Source organism: Perca fluviatilis, chromosome 1 (genome assembly GCF_010015445.1).
Source record: "Perca fluviatilis chromosome 1, GENO_Pfluv_1.0, whole genome shotgun sequence".
In the NCBI taxonomy this organism is placed as follows: Eukaryota; Metazoa; Chordata; class Actinopteri; order Perciformes; family Percidae; genus Perca; species Perca fluviatilis.
Genome location: NC_053112.1, coordinates 48,378,665 through 48,400,031, shown reverse-complemented (window position 1 = coordinate 48,400,031; position 21,367 = coordinate 48,378,665). Strand labels below are relative to the sequence as shown.

Genomic DNA, 21,367 nt, shown 5'->3' with positions numbered 1-21,367 from the left:
CATAGGTCAAAAAAGAACTTCAGATACAGTATTAGGGGACCACTAAGGTTATATAAAGACTTCAGTATAGTTAACCATAAGACGTCAATGAGACAAAAGAACTCAAACATGACCTAGGGTCTAATAAGAGACTTATCGTATTAGGGCCACTGGTCTATATAAAAGAACTTCAGATACAGTATTAGGGACACTAAGGTCTATAGAGACTTCAGATACAGTATTAGGGGACCTAATATAAAAAGAGACTTCAGATACGTATTAGGACCACTAAGGTCTATATAAAAGAGACTTCAGATACAGTATTAGGGGCTAGCTATAAAAGAGACTTCAGACAGTATTAGACACTAAGGTCTATATAAAAGAGACTTCAGATACAGTATTAGGGGACCACTAAGGTCTATATAAAGAGACTTCAGATACAGTATTAGGGGACCACTAAGGTCTATATAAAAGAGACTTCAGATACAGTATTAGGGGACCACTAAGGTCTATATAAAAGAGACTTCAGATACAGTATTAGGGGACCACTAAGGTCTATATAAAAGAGACTTCAGATACAGTATTAGGGGACCACTAAGGGCTATATAAAGAGACTTCAGATACAGTATTAGGGGACCACTAAGGTCTATATAAAAGAGACTTCAGATACAGTATTAGGGGACCACTAAGGTCTATATAAGAGACTTCAGATACAGTATTAGGGGACCACTAAGGTCTATATTAAAGAGACTTCAGATACAGTATTAGGGGACCACTAAGGTCTATATAAAAGAGACTTCAGATACAGTATTAGGGGACCACTAAGGCCTATATAAAGAGACTTCAGATACAGTATTAGGGGACCACTAAGGTCTATATAAAAGAGACTTCAGATACAGTATTAGGGGACCACTAAGGTCTATATAAAAGAGACTTCAGATACAGTATTAGGGACCACTAAGGTCTATATAAAAAGAGACTTCAGATACAGTATTAGGGACCACTAAGGTCTATATAAAAGAGACTTCAGATACAGTATTAGGGGACCACTAAGGTCTATATAAGAGACTTCAGATACAGTATTAGGGGACCACTAGGCTATAAAGGCGATAAGGTCTATATAAAAGAGACTTCAGATACAGTATGGGGACCACTAAGGTCTATATAAAGAGACTTCAGATACAGTATTAGGGGACCACTAAGGTCTATATAAAGAGACTTCAGATACAGTATTAGGGGACCACTAAGGTCTATATAAAAAGAGACTTCAGATACAGTATTAGGGGACCACTAAGGTCTATATAAAGAGACTTCAGATACAGTATTAGGGGAAGCTTAATGCATGAAAAGCACCGATCTCATGCTCCATCTGCATTAGGGAACCTTTGGATGGAAGCAAACGTTCGCGATGCACTTTCAGCAGTTAAAAATTAACACCATGCAATATCTGGTGCACTTCAGTGTATGAACCTCCTTTTTAGGGTTGTGGAGGTTAAGATTGGAGGGATGGGTGCATAGATAGATAGATAGATAGATGAATATAGATATATAGATAGATGGATGGATGGACTTTATAATCCCAAATTTGGAAATTACAGCACATACACATACTCTACACACACACACACATACAATTTTTACAATTGTACAATTTTTTAAACTTCTCATAACCCTGGAATTTATATTTATTTTTGTGATTGGGGTTGGAATTGTTAATTCCACCTTAATAAATATGTTAATGAAATATTCTATGATTCGTTACTTTACTTTTGGTCAAGAACGTATTGAATATGATAATCCATAATTCTTCATCTCTAATACTTTTAAATCAATTTCAATGCTTCCAGATGTATTGAAAGATCAGGCGATATTTGTTCGTAATCCAACAAAATTATAACTTTCACCTCCTTTTCTGTGTAAGTAAATGCCGCGTGAGTCCGCGATTCCTCCAGTTATTACATTAGTTCCCTTGCATTTCTAGGCAAGACCATACAAAACATTACGTTGGGCATTGAAGCCTTGGTGATTTAAGATTTGGAATGTCGACTGGTCAGGATAGGACACGAATAGTCATCTCAAACCCAACCGCTGCATGGATGCCTGATAATCGTGAGTGTGTGAATGATATTGAAGGGCAGCCTTGCCTCAAAGTTGCATGGGTTCCATAATAATGCCTCCAGGCTTTACTCTTCTTTTCCTTCTCTGGCATGTTTTGTTCTGCTGCACCCTCAGGTGGTGAATGACTGCTATGACACCCTGATGGAGTACAGCTTTTTAAAACAGGGCCCATAATTGTAAAAGGAAAGTAGTCTCGCATTGCCAGACCTTCCCCCACTGTGCGGAGGAGGGTCTGGTTAGTCCACACAGCATTCTGGGAGAGAAGAAAAATGTGCTCTGGTTTATTGGCCTTTCTATAAACCAATCACAATCATCTTGGGCGGCACAAAGCACCAGACACAATGAAGTTGACTCTACAAAATAGCCTCGTGAAGGAACTTGTTTTGGTGGAACGTGTACGTTCAAAAGTTATTTTAATCGTGCAACAGAAAACTCAGATTAGACAGATCTGAGGAGCAGTTAACCATAGTCCTCATAAATCCACCGCAGTTTAGAATGCCAACACAAGGAAAGAGGAAGGCGACTGACATCGGCCGAAAATGATGGACATCCAACGGAATTTCCAGCATATAGACTAAAAGGAAAGTAACCCTCCTTAATGATTGAAATGTCATTAATACAAGAGAAGAACGAATGTCCACTTTGCTCCATTGTCTAAGAGAGAACTCTTCCCTTTTTCATGCAGTCATGGTCACATTAAAACCCTCTGAGGTCTAAGCCGTTTCTTCCCATGGTCTCCTTGTGTAATATTACGTGTATAACCTCAACCCTGTTATGCACGATCAAGTTATATACATAATTTCTTTTAGGAGAACCTGGGCTATTAGGATATGCATGTTGCAGGGATGTCTCTTGAATTTAATTGTATCTCACATAGAAAGAAGGATGGAACTCATCCTTCCAGTCATAGACATTTTCGAATTACTGCTAGGGCTGTGCAATTATTTGAATTTTGATAGCAATTTCAATTTTGGTTCCTAACGATCACAAAAACAATATCATTGAGAAAAAAAAGATTATTTTGCACATTACTTTTCGCAAGTAAACTCCTATTTTGTCCTGTGTTCTGGATGAAAAAAAAAAAATGTCAATGTGAAAAGTATAGTAATAAGAAAATTTCACAGTTCAAGGTGTTTTCACTGTTGATTTGTTTAACAGTTTCACTGTTTTCTTAAGTTCAATAAATGCAACATCTTTCCAAAAGTCAACGAGTAATCATGTTAAATAACTGTGATTTTAATATTGGCCAAATTAATTGTGATTATGATTTTTTTTTTCGTAATTGAGTAGCCCTACAGTAGTTGTGGCTGTGGTGTAGGAGACATGTCAAATTTAGGCATTTGTAATAAATGCCCAGACCAGGGAGACCTGGCAGCATTTGTTATCTGCTTAGAAATATAGGAAATATTGGATAGGATAGAACAACACAATGTAATTCCGCTAAATAAGAATAAATTCATTATTAGTTTTGCTTGTTTTCATTTTAAACAAATTGTGTATATCCGAATACAATACATATTTTCTATAAGGCTCAGCCTGCCACTTTAAAAAAAAAAAAAATTCCATTGCTGGTTCCATGGTATCATAGCCTGGGAAAACCCTGACGAACTTAACTTAATTATCCTTAGGTCATTTTACATTGGATATTTAAAATGCCTAAATTGAAGACAAAAAAAACAACAAAGAAATAAAGTGAAATACAATACGCATTCACTGTCAAATCAGGTCTCTTTGAATAAAAAAATTAGTCTTGCATTGTCAGCCTTATCTTCACAGTGCTGTGGAGTAAAGGCCTTTTTATGCTTCTGCGTAGAATCGACGGCATACCCCTGCAGACCCCTCTGCGTCTATGCCGGACCCTACGCCATAGCCTGATGTGCACCTCTCGAAAAATGTAACTACAGGTCGCACGTCGCTCGGCCATGGCTTGGTAGCGCTGCATTTCCCCCGACTCATTCCCTGGTTCTCCTTCTCCGTAAACAACATGAGATCAAGGAGAGGGTTAACTTCTCCTGCTCCAGATGTCTCACCATGGTCAGAAAGAACAGGGGAGACACTTTGGTTCTCTCACTAGGACTCTAGAGTCGCTACTCGCTCTGAAGCTAATCGCCGTCACTCTCTCACTTCTTCCTCGCTCTAACACACTCCCCCACACACACGCCGGCTCGACGCACACACCAGCGTACAAGTATAAACATCAGGCCACTTACGTAGGCTACGGCGAAAGCTCTGCGTGGAGCCTGCGCAGAACCATAAAACAGCCTTAAAGTGATGGTTCGGAGTAATTCACCCTAGGGTCCTTTGCACCATGACCTTGAGCCAAACACCCCCCCAGAAGCTTTTTTCACCTGGGTCGAACATTGGGAGAGTTAGCGTAGAGTAGCGTTATCAGCTGAATAGCTTAGCGCAGGGGCTAATGGACCACGTTTGTATCTCGTAAATGACCCCACTAATAATGCCCGAAATGATCCAAACGTCTACCAAGTAGTACAAATAGGTTATGCTCTCATAAAATGATGGATTGGAAAGTTTCTAAGTACACCAGAAGTTTATGAACACTTGCCTGCTCTGTTCTGCTAGCTGTTGCTGCTGCTGCTACCTACCGGTTAGGCGAAGTGCTTAGGGCCGTCTACAAATGACTACCCGACAAAGAGTTACAACAAATATATTTATTAATTCAATGATTAAATAAGGTAATGTCTCCAAACTTACTACCCAATTATTACTTGTCTCCCTGCTAGTTATACTACAGCACTTACTTTAAAAAAAGTTAAATTAATTAATATTTTTGTTGCATCTCTTTTCGGTTGTAATGTGGTGGCGCACTTCGTCTCGCTGCGCTCCAACAACAACGAAACTGAACAACGCCCTCGCCAGCCTCGTGCTGCGTTCAATGTTATTGTAAAATACCCTTTTCCTATTCAGTGGTTGTTTTTGTCGTTTAACAGTAATTTACTGGTGAAATAAGGAACAGGCTCGATATTTATATAACTTTATATAATTTATTTTTATATAACTATTTGACTGAAATAGTTATCAGAAATATTCTCAGAAATAATTTGTTATTTAAAAGAAGACTAAAATGTTTTGACTTTAACTTGACTAAGATACCTTGAGTTCAATTCAATTCAATTTTATTTATAGTATCAAATCATAACATAAGTTATCTCGAGACACTTTACAGATAGAGTAGGTCTAGACCACACTCTATAATTTACAAAGCCCCAACAATTCCAACAATTCCAGTAATTCCCTCAAGAGCAAGCAGTGCGACAGTGCGCGAGGAAAAACTCCCTCTTGGGAAGAAACCTCGGACAGACCCAGGCTCTTGGTAGGCGGGTGTCTGACGAGCCGGTTGGGGGTGTGATGAACAGTGGCGATAGTAGTCACATTAATAATGGAACAGTGACTGGATGTAGCGGGAAGCTGCAGGGTTCAGCAGGACGCGCCATGACATTGCAGGGCATCGCTGAGCTCAGCAGGGAGTGCAGCAGGACCACGGCGACAGCTGCAACCAGGATCTTGGTGCCAACGTTCTCCAAGGAAATACGCGGGAAAAAGCATAAGGACTCCGGGGAGTAAACTCCCCAGAAGCTAGGATTAGTAACAAGCATTTCTGGGACGGGCTGCACACACAAATAGTAATAGTAATAATGTAACAGTAATAGAAAGGGAGAGGAGAGAGACAGCTCCGTGTGTCCAAAGGAAGGAAGTCCCCCGGCAGTCTAGAACTATAACGCGTAACTATAACAGGTAACTAAGAGAGACAGGTCATAAGGAGAGGTAGCTTTGGGGCTTAGAATTCTCCCCTCCGGATCTGGCTTGGCTGGCCTGCCTCCCTCTACTTTGTTATGTATTATTAATCTAACAATTATGAAGAGAAGCAGTTGGGCCAGTTAGGTGAACACTGCAACTCCTCACCCCTAACTATAAGCTTTATCAAATAGGAGAGTTTTAAGTTCATTCTTGAATGAGGTGACAGTTTCTGCCCCGAACCCAGATCGGGAGCTGGTTCCATAGGAGAGGAGCCTGATAACTGAAGGCTCTAGCTCCCATTCTACTTTTAGAGACTCTAGGTACCACCAGTAACTCTGCATTCTGGGGCGCGCAGTGCTCTAGTAGGACAATAGGGTATTAGGAGCTCTTCTAGATATGATGGTGCTAGACCATTTAGAGCTTTGTAGGTCAAGAGAAGGACTTTAAACTCAATCCTGGATTCAACAGGAAGCCAATGCAGAGAAGCTAATACAGGAGAAATATGATCTCTTTTCTTAGTTCTTGTGAGAACACGCGCAGCACTTCTGGATCAGCTGGAGAGTCTTAAGAGACTTATTTGAGCAACCTGACAGTAGGGAATTACAATAGTCCAGCCTGGAAGTAACAAATGCATGGACTAGTTTTTCAGGCGTCGTTTTGAGACAGGATATTCCCTAATTTTGGCAATGTTACGAAGATGAAAAAAGGCGGCTCTGAAGGTTTGTTTTAGATTGGCATTAAAGGATATATCCTGATCAAAGATAACTCCTAAATTTCTAACAGTGGTGCTGGAGGCCAGGGCAACACCATCCAGAGTAGCTATATCTCTAGATAATGAAGTTCGGAGGTGTTTAGGGCCCAGCACAATAACTTCAGTTTTGTTAGGGTTTAACATCAGAAAATTATAGGTCATCCAGGATTTTATATCCTTAATGCACTCTTGAAATTTTGCTAGCTGACTGGTTTCGTCTGGTTTGATTGACAAGTATAATTGGGTGTCATCCGCATAACAGTGAAAGTTAATTGAGTGTTTTCTAATAATATTGCCTAGAGGAAGCATATATAATGAGAATAGAATAGGTCCAAGCACTGAGCCTTGAGGAACCCCATGGCTAACTTTAGCGTACTTGGAGGATTTATCATTAACATTCACAAATTGAGATCGATCAGAGAAATAGGACCTAAACCAACTCAGAGCAATTCCTTTAATGCCAACCAAGTGTTCCAATCTCTGTAACAGGATTGAATGGTCAATTGTGTCAAATGCAGCACTAAGATCTAGTAAAACAAGAATGGAGACAAGACCTTTGTCTGCAGCAGTTAAAAGGTCGTTAGTAATTTTCACCAGTGCCGTCTCTGTGCTATGATTCTTTCTAAATCCTAATTGAAAGTCATCAAATAAACTATTGCTATGTAGAAAATCACATAACTGATTAGCAACCACCTTCTCAAGGATCTTGGATAGAAAAGGAAGGTTAGATATAGGTCTATAGTTTGCTAAGACCTCAGGATCCAGGGTGGGTTTTTTAAGAAGAGGTTTTATCACAGCTACTTTAAATGACTGTGGTACATAACCTGTTAATAGAGACATATTGATCATATCTAGTAATGAGGTGTTAACCACAGGTAATGCTTCTTTGAGTAGTCTCGTTGGGATGGGGTCCAAGAGACAGGTAGATGGCTTAGCTGAGGATATCTTTAACATTAATTGTTGAATATCTATAGGATAAAAGCAGTCTAAGTATATGTCGAGACTAGTCTTTATTTCTAACGACTCTGCGTTTAAAGGTGAACCGTGTTCTCTTTTGACTAACTGTGAATGACTAAATATGACTAAAACTAACAAGGACATTTGACACAAGACTAAGACTAAGACTAAATTAAAACAGGTGACAAAATTAACACTAATGGATAAATAAAAACACATCGCATTGCTATGCAGGTGTCAGGGTCTCACCGTTACTCACTCCCCTCATCCGCTCACAATCTCCTCATTACTGATTGCACACACCTGCACTTCATTACACCACATCATCAGTTCACCACCTGCACCTCATTAGTCCACCACCTTATAAGCAGCACACACACACTCACTCCTCGTCTGGTCTCGTTTGTAGCATGACTCACAGACTCGCTCTCGCCAAACTACCTGTTATCCTACGAAGTACTTACCTGTAGTGGTGGGCAGATCGAGGCTTCGTGAAACAATGAAACAGTTGAAGCAAATGTGTCATATTGTGTCGAGGCTTCGAAACAATCTGACACCCGTCTCAACGATGACACCTAGTGGTCACTGGCAGGTGGTGATCTGAAACAACCTTGATAACGAGCCATTAAAAAAATAAAAAATGTATTATTGTATTGTATTATTTTTCTAATATGTGAAGCTTGTAAGGCTTGCAGACTCCTCACTGTGCATAATGCTATTTTGGTCATAAAAAAGAATATTAATAAAAAAGAAATCAAGCCACAATGTCTCACTTTTTTTAGATTTTCATTCAAAAATATTTATTTCTCTGCTGTGGAAGGACTTAGCCTACTTCGTGTTTTTACAGATAATTTCTCCAGCCTTTGAAAAGATCCTCTCACAAGGGACACTTGTTGCTGGCATGCAAAGATATTTTTTAGCAAGGACATACAAATGAGGAAAGATTACTGCTCTCTCTTTCCAGTAAGTTAGGGGATCATGAGTTCTGGGGGCAAAACGCAGAGAGTGGAGGTATTTTTTCACTTCCACTGTGGCATCAGCTGTAGCATTATGTATAATCTGGGTTTTACAAATACGATCATTAAAACGTTCCCATAAACTGTCCTATCTATCTATCTATCTATCTATCTATCTATCTATCTATCTATCTATCTATCTATCTATCTATCTATCTATGTAGGGTTCCTATACCTGTCTGTCTCACTCTATCAGTCAATGTGTAAATTTAAATGTAAGCCTAAATATAACTAAACAACTCGCACTTTGAATGTCACTATATCACCAAATATCCGCTATCTCAAAATCAAACTCATCTCACAAAAACACACGAGGTCAAGGTGCGTTGACTTCACTTTTATACTGATGTGCGATGTGTGTTCCCGACCCTGTCAATCAAACGCTGATTTGGCGGACCATGCCACCTGTTGAAACACTAGTGAAACACTCCGGTGTTTCATTTAGCCGTAGTCACGTGACATCAGTGTTTTGAATCGCGCTTCGGATCAGTGTTTCGAAACATCTGCGCTTCGGGATCTTGGCAAAGCTTCGGAACGTCAGTTTCACTTCAGCCATCCCTACTTACCTGTTGACGATCTGCCAGTTTGTTCCTGCCTCTGTGTTCCTCCAGTTGGATTTTGCAATAAAAGTCAAACTTCACTCACCTTCAGTCTGACTCCTGGTCTATCTGTGACAGCAGGCTCATATGATGGTTCTCCTGAGTTCCTCTAACTGTAATTATGGTTATAATGGCTGTGGATTATCATGTTTATTATGCATCCGAGCGCTGATGCATCATAAGATCCGGTGGATTTGTGAGGACTATGGTTAACTGGTCCTCAGATCTCTGTAGGGTAAATCCAGACAGCTAGCTAGACTATCTGTCCAATCAGAGTTTTCTGTTGCACAACTAAAACAACCTTTGAACGTACATGTTCCACCAAAAAAAGTTCCTTCCCGAGGCTATTTTGCAGAGGCAACGTGGCTCCGTCCTGCGCTTAGCACCGGCAAAGACGACTGTGATTGGTTAAAGAAATGCCAATAAACCAGAGCACGTTTTTTTCCCCATCCCAGAATGCTCTGTGGACTAGCCAGACCCTCCTTAGCAGCGCTGTGGAGGAAGGTCTGGCAATGCGAGACTTTTGTCGAGATAGATAGATAGGTAGATCAAAGTTTGGTGTGGAAGATTAGATTTAAAATCTTCTTCTTCTTTCCCCTTGTCTTGGTTGTAATGTGTGACCCTTGCAGGAGACAGATGGAGGGGAGGAAAAGCACTGGTGTAAGAGATAAAATACCTGACAAAAAGAGTTTTGGCAACAGCTTAAGCATAACTGATAACCATCATCTAAAGTAACTATTTGAAAAAGATATTTTACTTTGTTGTGGCACAGTTCTGCTTTGTATTAGGCAACTGGTCCCAGCTTACTGAACATTTAGAGTCATCACCTCAAGAGTGATGACATTTTGTGTTTCAACATAGCATATATTGTTGTAACTGTTGTTGATATGTTGATATATTGTTCTGTGTCTAAATGGCTCAAAAGGGCTGATATCATCACATAAGCAACCCCACTGCAGTTCACTATTCTGAACAAAGATATTCTGTTTTTATTTAATGACTAATGTAATGTTACATCAGTCATTTTATTTGTCCTAAATTTCTCTTGTATAATCTATTGGTGATCATTTGAATAATGGAGGGTTTAAGCTTCACACTGTGCCAGATGAAATTTCTATTTAAATACACTGTAATCATTCGCAGTATTACAATTAGAGAGTAATGCAGCAAGATTTGCATATGTAGCCTATAGTTGTGTAGTATTTCCTGTGGCAACCCTCAGGACTCAGTATTGGGCCCAAAACTGTTCATCCTCTACCTTAATGACTTTTGTAAAGTATCAAATTTACTAAAATGTATTGTTTTTGCAGATGACACAAATATTTTTCTTTACGGGGATGATCTTTAAACTTGAACAAAACTAAAATTATGTTTTTTGGAAATTGCACAATAAAAACAGATGTAGTAATCCATAATGAAAAATTGTATAGAGTCTATGAAAACAAGTTTCTGAGTGTCGTACTTGACCGCAAGCTGTGCTGGAAGACCCACATTAAATATCTGTGCACTAAGATGGCCAGGAGCATTGCAGTGTTCAGTAAAACTACATATATCTTGAACCCGAAATCATTACATACTCACTATGACATACCGCATGCTTATTTTGTCATATCTGTTCTATTGTGTGGAAATACCTACAAGAGCACCTTACAAAAGATTTTCACATTGCAAAAAAGAGCAATCCGGATAATAAATCACGCAGGGTATCATGAGCACACCAATCATATCCTTTTTAATTCACAATCATTGGAATTTTTGGACATTGTCAAATTGACCAGATAGCATACAAACATGGTTTAAGGAAAGAGACAGGAGACATCATCTAAGTGGTACATTTATGTTTAAACAACCTCTTGTGTGACTACTCTTAAAAGCATGTGTATTTCAGTTTGGGGGGTGACCTTGTGGAATGGACTGAACAGTGAAATCAAACAGAGACCTAATATTATATTATATAGTTCAAAAATGGATTAAAGAAAACAGTACTTGACTAATACAGAAAGGAGAACTGAATATAGGAACTGAAATGTGATGTAAGCATATAGTTGTATGATGTCAGTATTGTTGTGTGTAAGTGTCGTATGGCCTAAGCTGTATAGGCATATCTATTAAATTTTTTTATTGAAAGTTAAGTTTTAGGCACCGAAATGACTAGTTTAAGTTTAGGTAAAAGATTGTGGTTTGTATTAAAACACATTTCGTGGGTGAAAGACTTTAGTTTTACCCGGGAAGCATACTCTGCCCTCTGGCTTGATAGTCCTGTATGTTATCACCAATCCATCCTCCATACACAGCCAGCTGCGTTCTTATACAGCAGCAGTCAATGTGGTGCGCCCGGCAAAAAACAACAATTTGGAAATTATACGAATTACAGTGCTTATCTTTTCGTAGCTTTTTTTTTTTTCTTTTACAACATACAGTTTGTTTGAATAAATAAATAAAAAATCAAACATTGAAGAAACAAAGGATGAAAGGATTGTTCTGCTCAGTTCATCTGTAGAAGTTCATTCATAATTCAAAACAAGAAGAAGAATTGTGTAAAATCAATTGGGAAAGACTAAGAATATTTCAAAATGAAGTTGTCTCAGTTAGGGGACAATGAGGAAGAGGAAGAAGAAGAAACTTGTGTTGCTTTGTTGGCAAAGAGACAAATACAAAAGAAGAAGTGGATTACACATCAGTGTCCTTCTGAGAAAAACTGGGGACTCACTATCACACAACTGTCACTGTTCAGTCAGTTGGTAAAACATGGCGAGGTTTGTCCATCGAGAGCAATCGGAGATCACTGACTATGTAAATCTACCTGAACCATCAGCCAGGAGTGCTGGCCAGGACGGGGGAGCGACTGCTGCCGGGTCTGGTGAGACAGAGAACTCTAACATTTTAACGTTTACCCTAAAAAGGAATATGGATAAACATTTTAATTTCAAATGTACATTTTAGAGTTTCAAGAAAAAGTGTAAAAAAATTTTTTTAAAAAGCCACGGAAGAATACAATTCTCCATATTTGTTTGTTTGTTTAACCTTTATTTTACCAGGAGTAATCCCACTGAGATTTAGAATCTTCTTTTACAAGGTCGCTCAAAGACTTTTACATAAAAGAACAAGCCACAGACTTAAAACGTCGCTTGATTAGTGTGTTCCTTTTGATAAAAGAAACCTAACCTCAACCTGAGTTTTTTTTCTAAGACACTCGTTTTGATGTTAAAGCTTTAGTGCGTACTGCGTAACTTTTTAATATTAATTAACGTCCGTTACATTCAAGTAGGGCTGGGCAATAAATTAATATTATATAGACATTGATATAGGAGACTAGATATCGTCTTAAATTATAGATATCGTAATATCGTCATATGACACAAGTGTTGTATTTTCCTGGTTTTAAAGGCTGTATTACAATAAGTGATGTAACTTTCTGAACTTACTAGACTGTTCTAGATTTTTATTGTTTGCCTTTACCCACGTAGTCATTGTATCTACATTATTGGTGCTTATTTATCAAAACTCATTGTGTTAATATCTTGTGAAGGCACCAATAGTCAAACCTACAATATCACCATAATATAGACAACGATGTATTTGGTCACAATTTTTTCAATATTGCCCAGCTCTACATTCAAGCAATTGCCAAATGAGTTGCTACAAAGCTAATTAAGACTATCAGCTCCACACAACTCTCTCTGGATTTCTCAGTATGGCTATGTTCAGAAACTAGTGCCGTCCGGCGACTTTCGCGTGCAGAAACTTATGGTAAGACAATGACCTCTTCTGAAGAGTCCATCATGTTTTTTTAATCCTCCGTATCCTCCTGGCTACGAGCAACTATGTGGAGGAGGGGCGGGGGCGGTGAGCGATCATGGAAGGCTTGTATGATGTGGATGCGCCAACAGTTTTGTTGTCATAAATTAGAATTCCGCATGGGGGCGACAGAAACTACTTAGCTACTTAACTATAGCTGAAATTTTCATGCCATGGGACCTTTAAAAATATAGCTTGTCTTCTAGGAAAAAACCCAGGTATTTATAAATTGAGACTCGATCATCTTTTCTTTTTACAATTTGTTAGTTCACATATGAAAATATTATTGATCTGCTTTTATTATTATTTATTAAGTATTATTATTATTATTGTTATTATTATTATTATTAAGTTTATTATTATTTATTAAGTAATTTACACTGAAGGCCATTCACATTTCTTGTTTTATTCTGTTTAAATGACATGGTTCACTTTGACCATTAATAATGCTTTACTCAAATTTCATAAACCCAGATACCAGCTCACTGGCCCACATACAGTCCTCCGAAAATGCCAACAGAGCAAAGCTACCCCGATAACAGTAAACCTGCTTCTTGGAACAGTCTGCCAGGAACTTATTTTGTGTGCATGTTTCTGTCTGATTTTTGCACACAGGTGGAAAACTGTACAGAGCTGTTGCTGTGAGCTTTGGACTGCTGTGTATCCTACAAGCTGCTCTCAACATTTCGCTGCGTCTCTGTGAGTATTTTTTCAACTCTGTCTGTTCAGACAGAGGGGCAAAGAAAATCTGCTTAGAAATTTAGGAAAAATTGGAAAGGATAGATCAACACAATCATATTTCAGAGTCTCTACTTTTGTTTCCCTAGACTTTTCTTTTGAAATGTGCTTTATCTTAAGACATTTTAAGAAGATCTGGTTGAATAATACAAGATATGACACTTTCTCTTTGACGGGTTTCTATTTATTAAAATATAAATTAATCGGTGTTTAGATCACTTGATGAATGATAACATAGCAACGCCTCAGTAATACTCAGTTACACAAGTTTGGGAAAGTTTAAAATCAGGAACGATCATGTGGCATAATTACGCCAGAAGACTTTGCCGTTACTTTGCCCAAGTCACAATTTTCCATCTGTATACTGTACATGCTTATAGTCCAGTAGACATTAAATGACACATGCTGTACAGACTTGCTTCACCGGTTGGTTCCCCAATCTCCTCCTGCCCATGTGTTAAACACCAAATTGCGATATTTGCACATGGGCAAAATGTGATGTAATTCTTGACATATGACTTTTCAATGAAGTGTTTCTGCTCTTTCAGACACCTTTTACAGTAAGACACCAGACATAGCGCTCAGTTGCACAAACCTGACTGGTGTTCTGAGGAGAGAACTCATTACCTTCGGTAAGTATGAGGATGAAACTCATCATACCAATAATGAGCAATTCTATGACAGTTTAAAAAATGGAACATAGGCGTCATAAAAGTAGACTTTTAGAGCAGAACAGTTGTATTTGATTGTACATGAGTAATATGTGTAATAAGCAGATACATTAATGAACTTTTGTGACTTTTGGAATTATTATTATTATTATTATTATTATTATTAGTAGTAGTAGTAGTAGTAGTAGTAGTAGTATTATAAGTATTATTATAAACGCTCAATCCACAGAGAAATGCACACAGCCCGTATTCAGAAACTGCGCCTTTAAACGAGCCGTCAGGACTTCTTTACTGTTCTTTTTTTATAAATAATTTTTATTGGTGCAACAACAACATAGGAACAAGTTTAAAGTCTGTACAATTCACAGCTTTTTAATTTGTTTTCCCTCCACATTTTCCCATCGATCCACCCACCCACCTTCCCAATGCCCAACAACTCACAGACTTCCGTACTGATGTCACAACTATACTTTAATTAGGTAAAAATGTGCTGTTACAGCAGACTGGGTTTTTTCAGGAGGGCTGGCACTTAAATGGAGTGTTTCAGACAGAGGGGGAATACAGGTATATTCAGACAGACAGTATGTGAAAAATAATGTGTTTTTTTATATTAAGGTATGTAAACATGTTCTAGTAGCAACCCAAAATACAAGTATGAACCTGAAAATTAGCATATTATGAGACCTTCAAATTCACTGACCTTTTCAATTCGGTTCTTTTTCACTTTGATAAAGCTTAAAGTGCATTTTGTGTCAAATTTAATGCATCATTTGCATTAAATTTGAATGAATCAATTCAAAATCGCTTTTAAAAACTGGTCAATTCATTGTAATCACATATGTTAATTTGTGAGATATTAAGCTCCTGTTTGTGGCTATCCATAACAGATCGCTTTTCCCAAGAAGGATGGGTGTATTTCCGTCGCAGTTTCTATTACATTTCCACTAATCAGACATCCTGGCACAAAGGCAGAGCTGACTGTCTGCAGAGAGAAGCAGACCTGGTGATTATCAACAGCAAACAAGAGCAGGTGTGTGTCTGAATGTGTGAATGAGTTTATGAGTTAATGAGCGGTATTGTTGAGAGAAACAAAAAAACCCAGAGTGAAACATGTAATGAATGTGAGTTCACCCGGTGTGAGGTGAATTCAACTCAGTTCTATTTCCATTGATTTAGTGATTACTGTTTTTCTCTGCAAACAAGGATTTCACAAGACAATTCAATAAGGTCTCATGGATTGGACTGACCCCCAAATTAACCAACGGGAAGTGGAAATGGGTGGATGACACTCCGCTGACCGAAAGGTTCACACATATGTTTATTCACAATACATAAATGCTGAACCTAAAGGCCTAAAGGTCCCATATTGTATAGAGTGAGGTTTTCATGTCTTTTTGGATTGTAAAGCAGGTCAAGGTGCTATATTTAAATACTGTGAAAGTATCAAAATGCTCAGTCTACAAAACTGTGCCTTTAAACAGGCCGTCAGGACTTCGTACAGTTGTGATGTCACATAGAGTATACCAAAGATAGAAATTGCCGCTACAGTGGCCCGTCATTCCCTGGCTGCAATGATGGTGCAGAGACTCCGTGAGTGTAGATGCGGAAGACCCGGAAACGCTGACCAATCAAAGCAGACTGGGCTTTTTCAGGAGGAGGGATTAAAGTGACAGGCGCTAAAACAAAGCGGTTTAGACAGAGGGTGAATACAGGTACTATATTTGTGTTTTTTGAACATTAAATTATGTTAACATGTTCTAGTAGCAACCTAGTCTATATCCACGACGTTCCACTTCCGGGATTGCTCCGTTGCCGCCGGAGATTCCGCTGGATGTCCTTCTTTTCGACAAAATACAAGTATGAACCTGAAAATGAGCTGATATGGGACCTTTAAAGCCTCTTTTAGATTGTTCTGTTAGATGAATAAATCAATCAATCTATAATGAATCACAGGGAACATTTTAATTTTACTACTTAAACCTGTCCATCACATGCAACTTGTATGGTCTTTGTTAAAAGATTATTTGTTTTTTGGTTTCAGCTACTGGAGCCCTGGGGAGCCAAATGGTTTTGAAGGCAAAGATGAAGACTGTAGAAACAAGGTTCCTTGATATGGAGAACAGCTGGAATGATATACCATGTACTGATCAAAACTTCTGGATCTGTGAGAAGATGATAGCTTTATAACACAGCATATAAAACCCTGAAAAATGTTTAATCTGGATCCACAAATTCACATATCACACAACGATATAGGTCATTTATTCCTACCCTTTTAAACGCAACACTCGCAGTTTGAAACTTGTCGTTAATATTATGACACATGGGGCGGCCTCTAGCTCATCCGGTAAGGACGTGCGCCCCATGTAGGCTGAGTCCTTTGCATCGGTCCGGGTTTGAATCCAACCTGTGGCCCTTTGCTGCGTGTCATCCCCTCTTTCCTGTCTATCCACTGTTCCCCCAAAAAATCATCTTAAAAAAAACATTGTGACACATCACAGTTTGGTTAGGGTTAGGCACCATAACTACTTAGTTAAGTTTACATACTGTACATAGGGCTGCACAATATGTCGTTTTTTTATCGTCATCGCCAGGGTGCGATTTGTAAAAAAAACCCAGAGGGATTGGTCAGAAGGAGTACTGGAGATTTCACGGTGGGCCGGTCTATTTATGTGGGCTGCATGTGCTGCACGCCGGTCGAAAGCTTTTTTGTTGTTGTTCCTTGATCGGCCCGTAGAGAGAAGAGATATATGATTGGCCCACTTGTGTGTCTTTCATGTAAACACTGGCCATTCACATCCTTGGTCTTTGGCTGACCGGCTCGTAGAAAGGAGAGAGATCACATGATTGGCCCACTGGTTTGTAACTTATCTGAACAATGCCCACTCACATCCTACTATGGCGACTTCCATCCTACCATAGAGACAGAGCGCATTTAAGTCCAGCCCCCACCAGCAGGGAAAAACAACTTCTTGACACCCATGCTCCATCCTCAACCTTTAGCCTTTTTTGTCAGTTTTACACTATCATACTATCTTACTTACCACTAGGCTAAATAAGTGGCAGTATTAGGGGGGGATCAGTAGGCCTGTGTACATGTGTTGAAGGGGAGTGCAAGGATGGGATGTTTTTTGATCATGTACAACAAAACAAAACATGCAAGAATTAAACCCCCCTTTCAAGGATATAGTGCCACTCGGCGAGGGATGCCAAAACACTTAATTTTTGAATTTCAATATTCAATGGAAAAAAATCTCAAAATGAAATCGCAGAACGTGGTGTCAACAAAACACAGCGCTTTCAAGCCGGAGAGCGGAGTTCACTTCGCGGCGACAACAAAATACCTTAACCCAGGATACGCTTGTTTGTTTCTCGGGAGTGTTTTAATCACAATCTTTTTCCTAAACTAAACTATTCATTTTGGTGCCTAAACATAATTATCATTGCCGCAGGAGGCTCAATTCTTCTGGCTAAACTCAACTACCATGGCCCCTTAAAGGAGCGTCATATGGCGGTGCTTGTAGCTGGCTCACAGTCACCTATTAGCGGCTAAACAGAGGCGCCGATGCTCCGTTCGGAGCTTAGTGCCGCCCAAGACGATTGTGATTGGTTTAAAGAAATGCCATTAAACCAGAGCACGTCTTTCTCCCATCCCTGAATGTTGTGTGGACTAGCCAGCCCTTCCTCCACAGCGCTGTGGAACCCTGTTCACCAACTGCTCCAAACAGCTCTATTGTAGTCCAGCCTTTACTTCAGAGACAAAAGTGCGTCACTTTGTAACACACGTTATAATGCTCGCCTAGCTGCTAGCGTGGCACGCCCTCATACTCTGCTTCTGACTAGCTAGCAGTGCTTACTGCGCATGTGCGACCCCCAACAAAGATGGAACAGAAGTGAGATGCCTCACTCTGTAGCTAAAACAGAGAGCTCAACACACAGGGTGAAAAGAGGAGCTGCAGCAATGTACACATTGGTATACATATGGTGTTTCCTGAAACTTAAACCACGTAAACCTATTCTGGTACAACCTCTAAATACAATTATAAACCTGAAAATGAGCATAATATGAGCATTTAAAGGTAACCTGTGGAGTTTTTGACTTCTACAGGGCTACGGAGGCATTTTTAAATGACTGGCTCCCTCGTTTATGTTTATTAGTGAACATGCACAAGTACACACATGCAAAGATAAAAAAAAACTCTGCAATGCGCCAACAAAGGCAGAGAAGAAGAAGAGTGGTTGCTATTGTGAATGTAAATTGCTAACTGTGGCAGACAATAGTGATGTGTTGGGACTACATTCTACCTCAGAAGGGTAACCACTTATATGAAATAAAAAATGCTATATCACATAACCTAGAAACTTTACGACAACTAATGTTACTTTTGTATACATCACTAATTTAAGATTTCAAAGCCAAAAATCAGTCAGTATTAGGATTTTGTTAAATGCGTTATTACAAGAATATTCAGATATTCTTGTAATCTGATATATTCTACTAAACAAAAGACAAATTAGGATTTTCCCTGTGTAAACAAAACATATGAAATATGGTGTTTTATTATTTGAACTGCCTTTTATTATTTGAACTGCCTAACAGTCATACCTATAAGTCCTGCTGAACAGATTACTTGTTTGAAACACTTATCTGTTTGATTTAACCGTTTTGATAATTTTTCTTTTTCTTCCAAAAAATGAACACTTTTCTGCATTACTATTTTTGTTTATTTTTTCCTCAACTTTTGGGGCATGTTATTTTTATAAAAATAAATACATTTTTGTTTTTTACTTAGGTTTTATTTGTTTTGCATATTGCTGGCGTCAGCTCATTGTTTGCAATTTTATTTTAGTACAGTGTTTCTCAACGGGGGCGGTACCGCCCCCCAGGGGGCGTTCAGAAGATGATGGGGGGCGTTGGAAGCAATATTTTGGAAAAGGGGGCGTTGAGGTGCCGTTGGGGGGCGTTTGTTTGAAAGCTAGTTTAAACCAAAGATTCACAATAACAATACATGTTTACACTTAAAAACTACTAAAGAATAAGTAGTCTGCAACATTAAAAGCTGCCAGTTTACAGCACTGCGACTGGACCAGACGGGTATCTTCTCTGTGCTTCTGTCAGCTTTGTTTGGTGCAGCTCCGTGCTGCCTTCATGGAAACGGGACGTCAGAGCATCGTCTTAAATGAGCTCTGTAGCTACTACGTGAAGCTGCGTTCAGATAAAGAAAAAAAAAGCAATCGCTGCGACGTCCTGTTGTATTCTTTAACCCCCCCCACCAATGTAGCACACCACAGTAACAGTTTTTCGTCAGATTGTTTACACAACGTTTCCTACTGTACCTGAATGCAGCTTCATTTCACGGAGAAAGAGAGAAAGAAAAGAGACGTGCGAGAGATATCGACTGTGCTTTGTTGTTTGGCAAACAGTCAGCTGTTCCATAAACCCGCGGGCAGTTCAGGGCTTATATTTGGTGTTTTAAAACTTTCTTATGGAAGCGATAGAGGAAGTGATGTCACTGTTTACTGTACGGGACTCTCACACCTCCGCAAAACACAGCGCGATGTGGGGGTGCGTTTTCTCCAAACGTTTTTTTCTGCTATTTACTCCCAAGACAGGCGATAGCAAACATAGCTAGACTCTTCTAAGCATTAAAAAACGCCTCTCACTAACTTTCAAAGGTTGTAAACTTATGTCCATTCGGCAGTAGGTGTCGTTCTTCAAGTCGTTTGTCATCACCAAAATACGTGTGTGTGTGTGTGTGCGCGCGCGCCGTTCCTTCTGCTTTTACCCCTTGATAAGTGCCAGCTTGTTTTCCGTTGGCACAATTCAATTTTAGATTTGAATGAAAAATAGATTTGATTGTTAAATTGCTAGCTGTTTCTGATTGGCTACTGTCAGTGTTTGTAATAATAATAACAATAATAATAATAAGTATAATACATTTTATTTAAAGCTAATTTCATGACACCCAAGGTCACTTCAAATTATAGTCCTCTTCTAAAGGTGCTGAGGTTCACACCATGCAGCAGGTCTTTTGATAATACCTATTTATAGTTTGAATGTTACATATCTAGTCGTTCTGATTGGCTGCTGTTATTTAATTTGAATGTCAAATGGTTGCATTTGACATTTAAAAAAACCTGTAAATATATATAATTTCTATTCATGTGTTGATTGTCATTCAATGATTTGATTTTTTTATTATTTTTGATAACAATAGTAACAACAATAATAGGCCTATATTAGGGCGTAATCATTAATATTCGGGGCATTTAGCCTACATAATATTTGATGGGGGGCGTTAGGGACCTGGATAATGGATAGGGGGGCGCTGGCACAAAAAAGGTTGAGAACCACTGGCCTATATAAACAAACTACAGTTGAGTGTTTAGAACTACAGCCTAATGGCTTGGTGGACTAATGGGCATTTGTTTTGACTTGTAGGCTACTGTTGTGAAAACAATAAATAAATAAACTACTTACAAAGAGAAGCATTTTTAATTTTATTTTTCATGCATATGTTATTTAAAAACGCAATTTTCTAATTTTGCAGTTGATGAATGTTGATAGCAAAGACTAAAGGGAAAAAAAACATGAGTATATTTATGTGTGGGACTTAATTTGATTTAACATCACACTGCATTATTAGTTGTTTTAAATAACTGACTTTTTTAAAATAATTTATGGTAGGCCTATCATATTAATTATTATTCAGAAGATGATCCTCATATCAATCAGCATGGTTACAGCTTGTAGCTATAACCTTTGAGACTACCTTTTCAAAATTAAGAAGGGGCTAGTTTTAGGAACATTTTAAGCAGATTTTTGCTGAGGTTTTTGTTCACAGAGATGTATAGCTTTGTATGGGTATGTGTACACAAACGTGTTTTGGCATTTTTGGCACCCTTCTACTGCAGCCTACTGCACACAGACACAAGTACTTTTGCATATTCTGCTAAAATAGAGACCAGAATGTGGTGCCAAAC

The 21,367-nt window shown here is 38.8% G+C and overlaps 1 protein-coding gene across 3 annotated transcripts; it reads left to right on the top strand.

Annotated features, from left to right (window-relative positions):
* The first annotated feature begins 11,728 nt into the window (after positions 1-11,728).
* Positions 11,729-16,796, top strand: LOC120543977 (hepatic lectin-like). Of its 3 annotated transcripts, XR_005636445.1 has the most exons (7): positions 11,729-12,036; positions 13,590-13,673; positions 14,261-14,344; positions 14,827-14,862; positions 15,271-15,413; positions 15,587-15,687; positions 16,425-16,796. XR_005636445.1 is itself a non-coding variant. In XM_039777473.1 (6 exons), exons 1-6 carry the CDS (start codon positions 11,925-11,927, stop codon positions 16,492-16,494), a joined length of 594 nt encoding a protein of 197 aa, XP_039633407.1. In that variant the 5' UTR covers positions 11,735-11,924; the 3' UTR covers positions 16,495-16,796. The 3 variants fall into 3 exon arrangements, 2 of the variants coding, with proteins under 2 accessions (XP_039633489.1, XP_039633407.1); XM_039777473.1 differs by lacking the exon at positions 14,827-14,862 and having other exon boundaries at positions 11,735-12,036; XM_039777555.1 differs by lacking the exons at positions 14,827-14,862; positions 15,587-15,687 and having other exon boundaries at positions 11,732-12,036.
* Positions 16,797-21,367: the final 4,571 nt, after the last annotated feature.

Excerpts from the sequence above, each read along its gene's own strand:
- LOC120543977 (XM_039777473.1), top strand. The coding sequence starts at position 11,925 with ATGGCGAGGTTTGTCCATCGAGAGCAATCGGAGATCACTGACTATGTA. Across the intron at positions 12,037-13,589 it reads AGCGACTGCTGCCGGGTCTG|GTGGAAAACTGTACAGAGCT; the intron begins GTGAGACAGAGA and ends TTTTGCACACAG. Across the intron at positions 15,414-15,586 it reads TCAACAGCAAACAAGAGCAG|GATTTCACAAGACAATTCAA; the intron begins GTGTGTGTCTGA and ends TCTGCAAACAAG.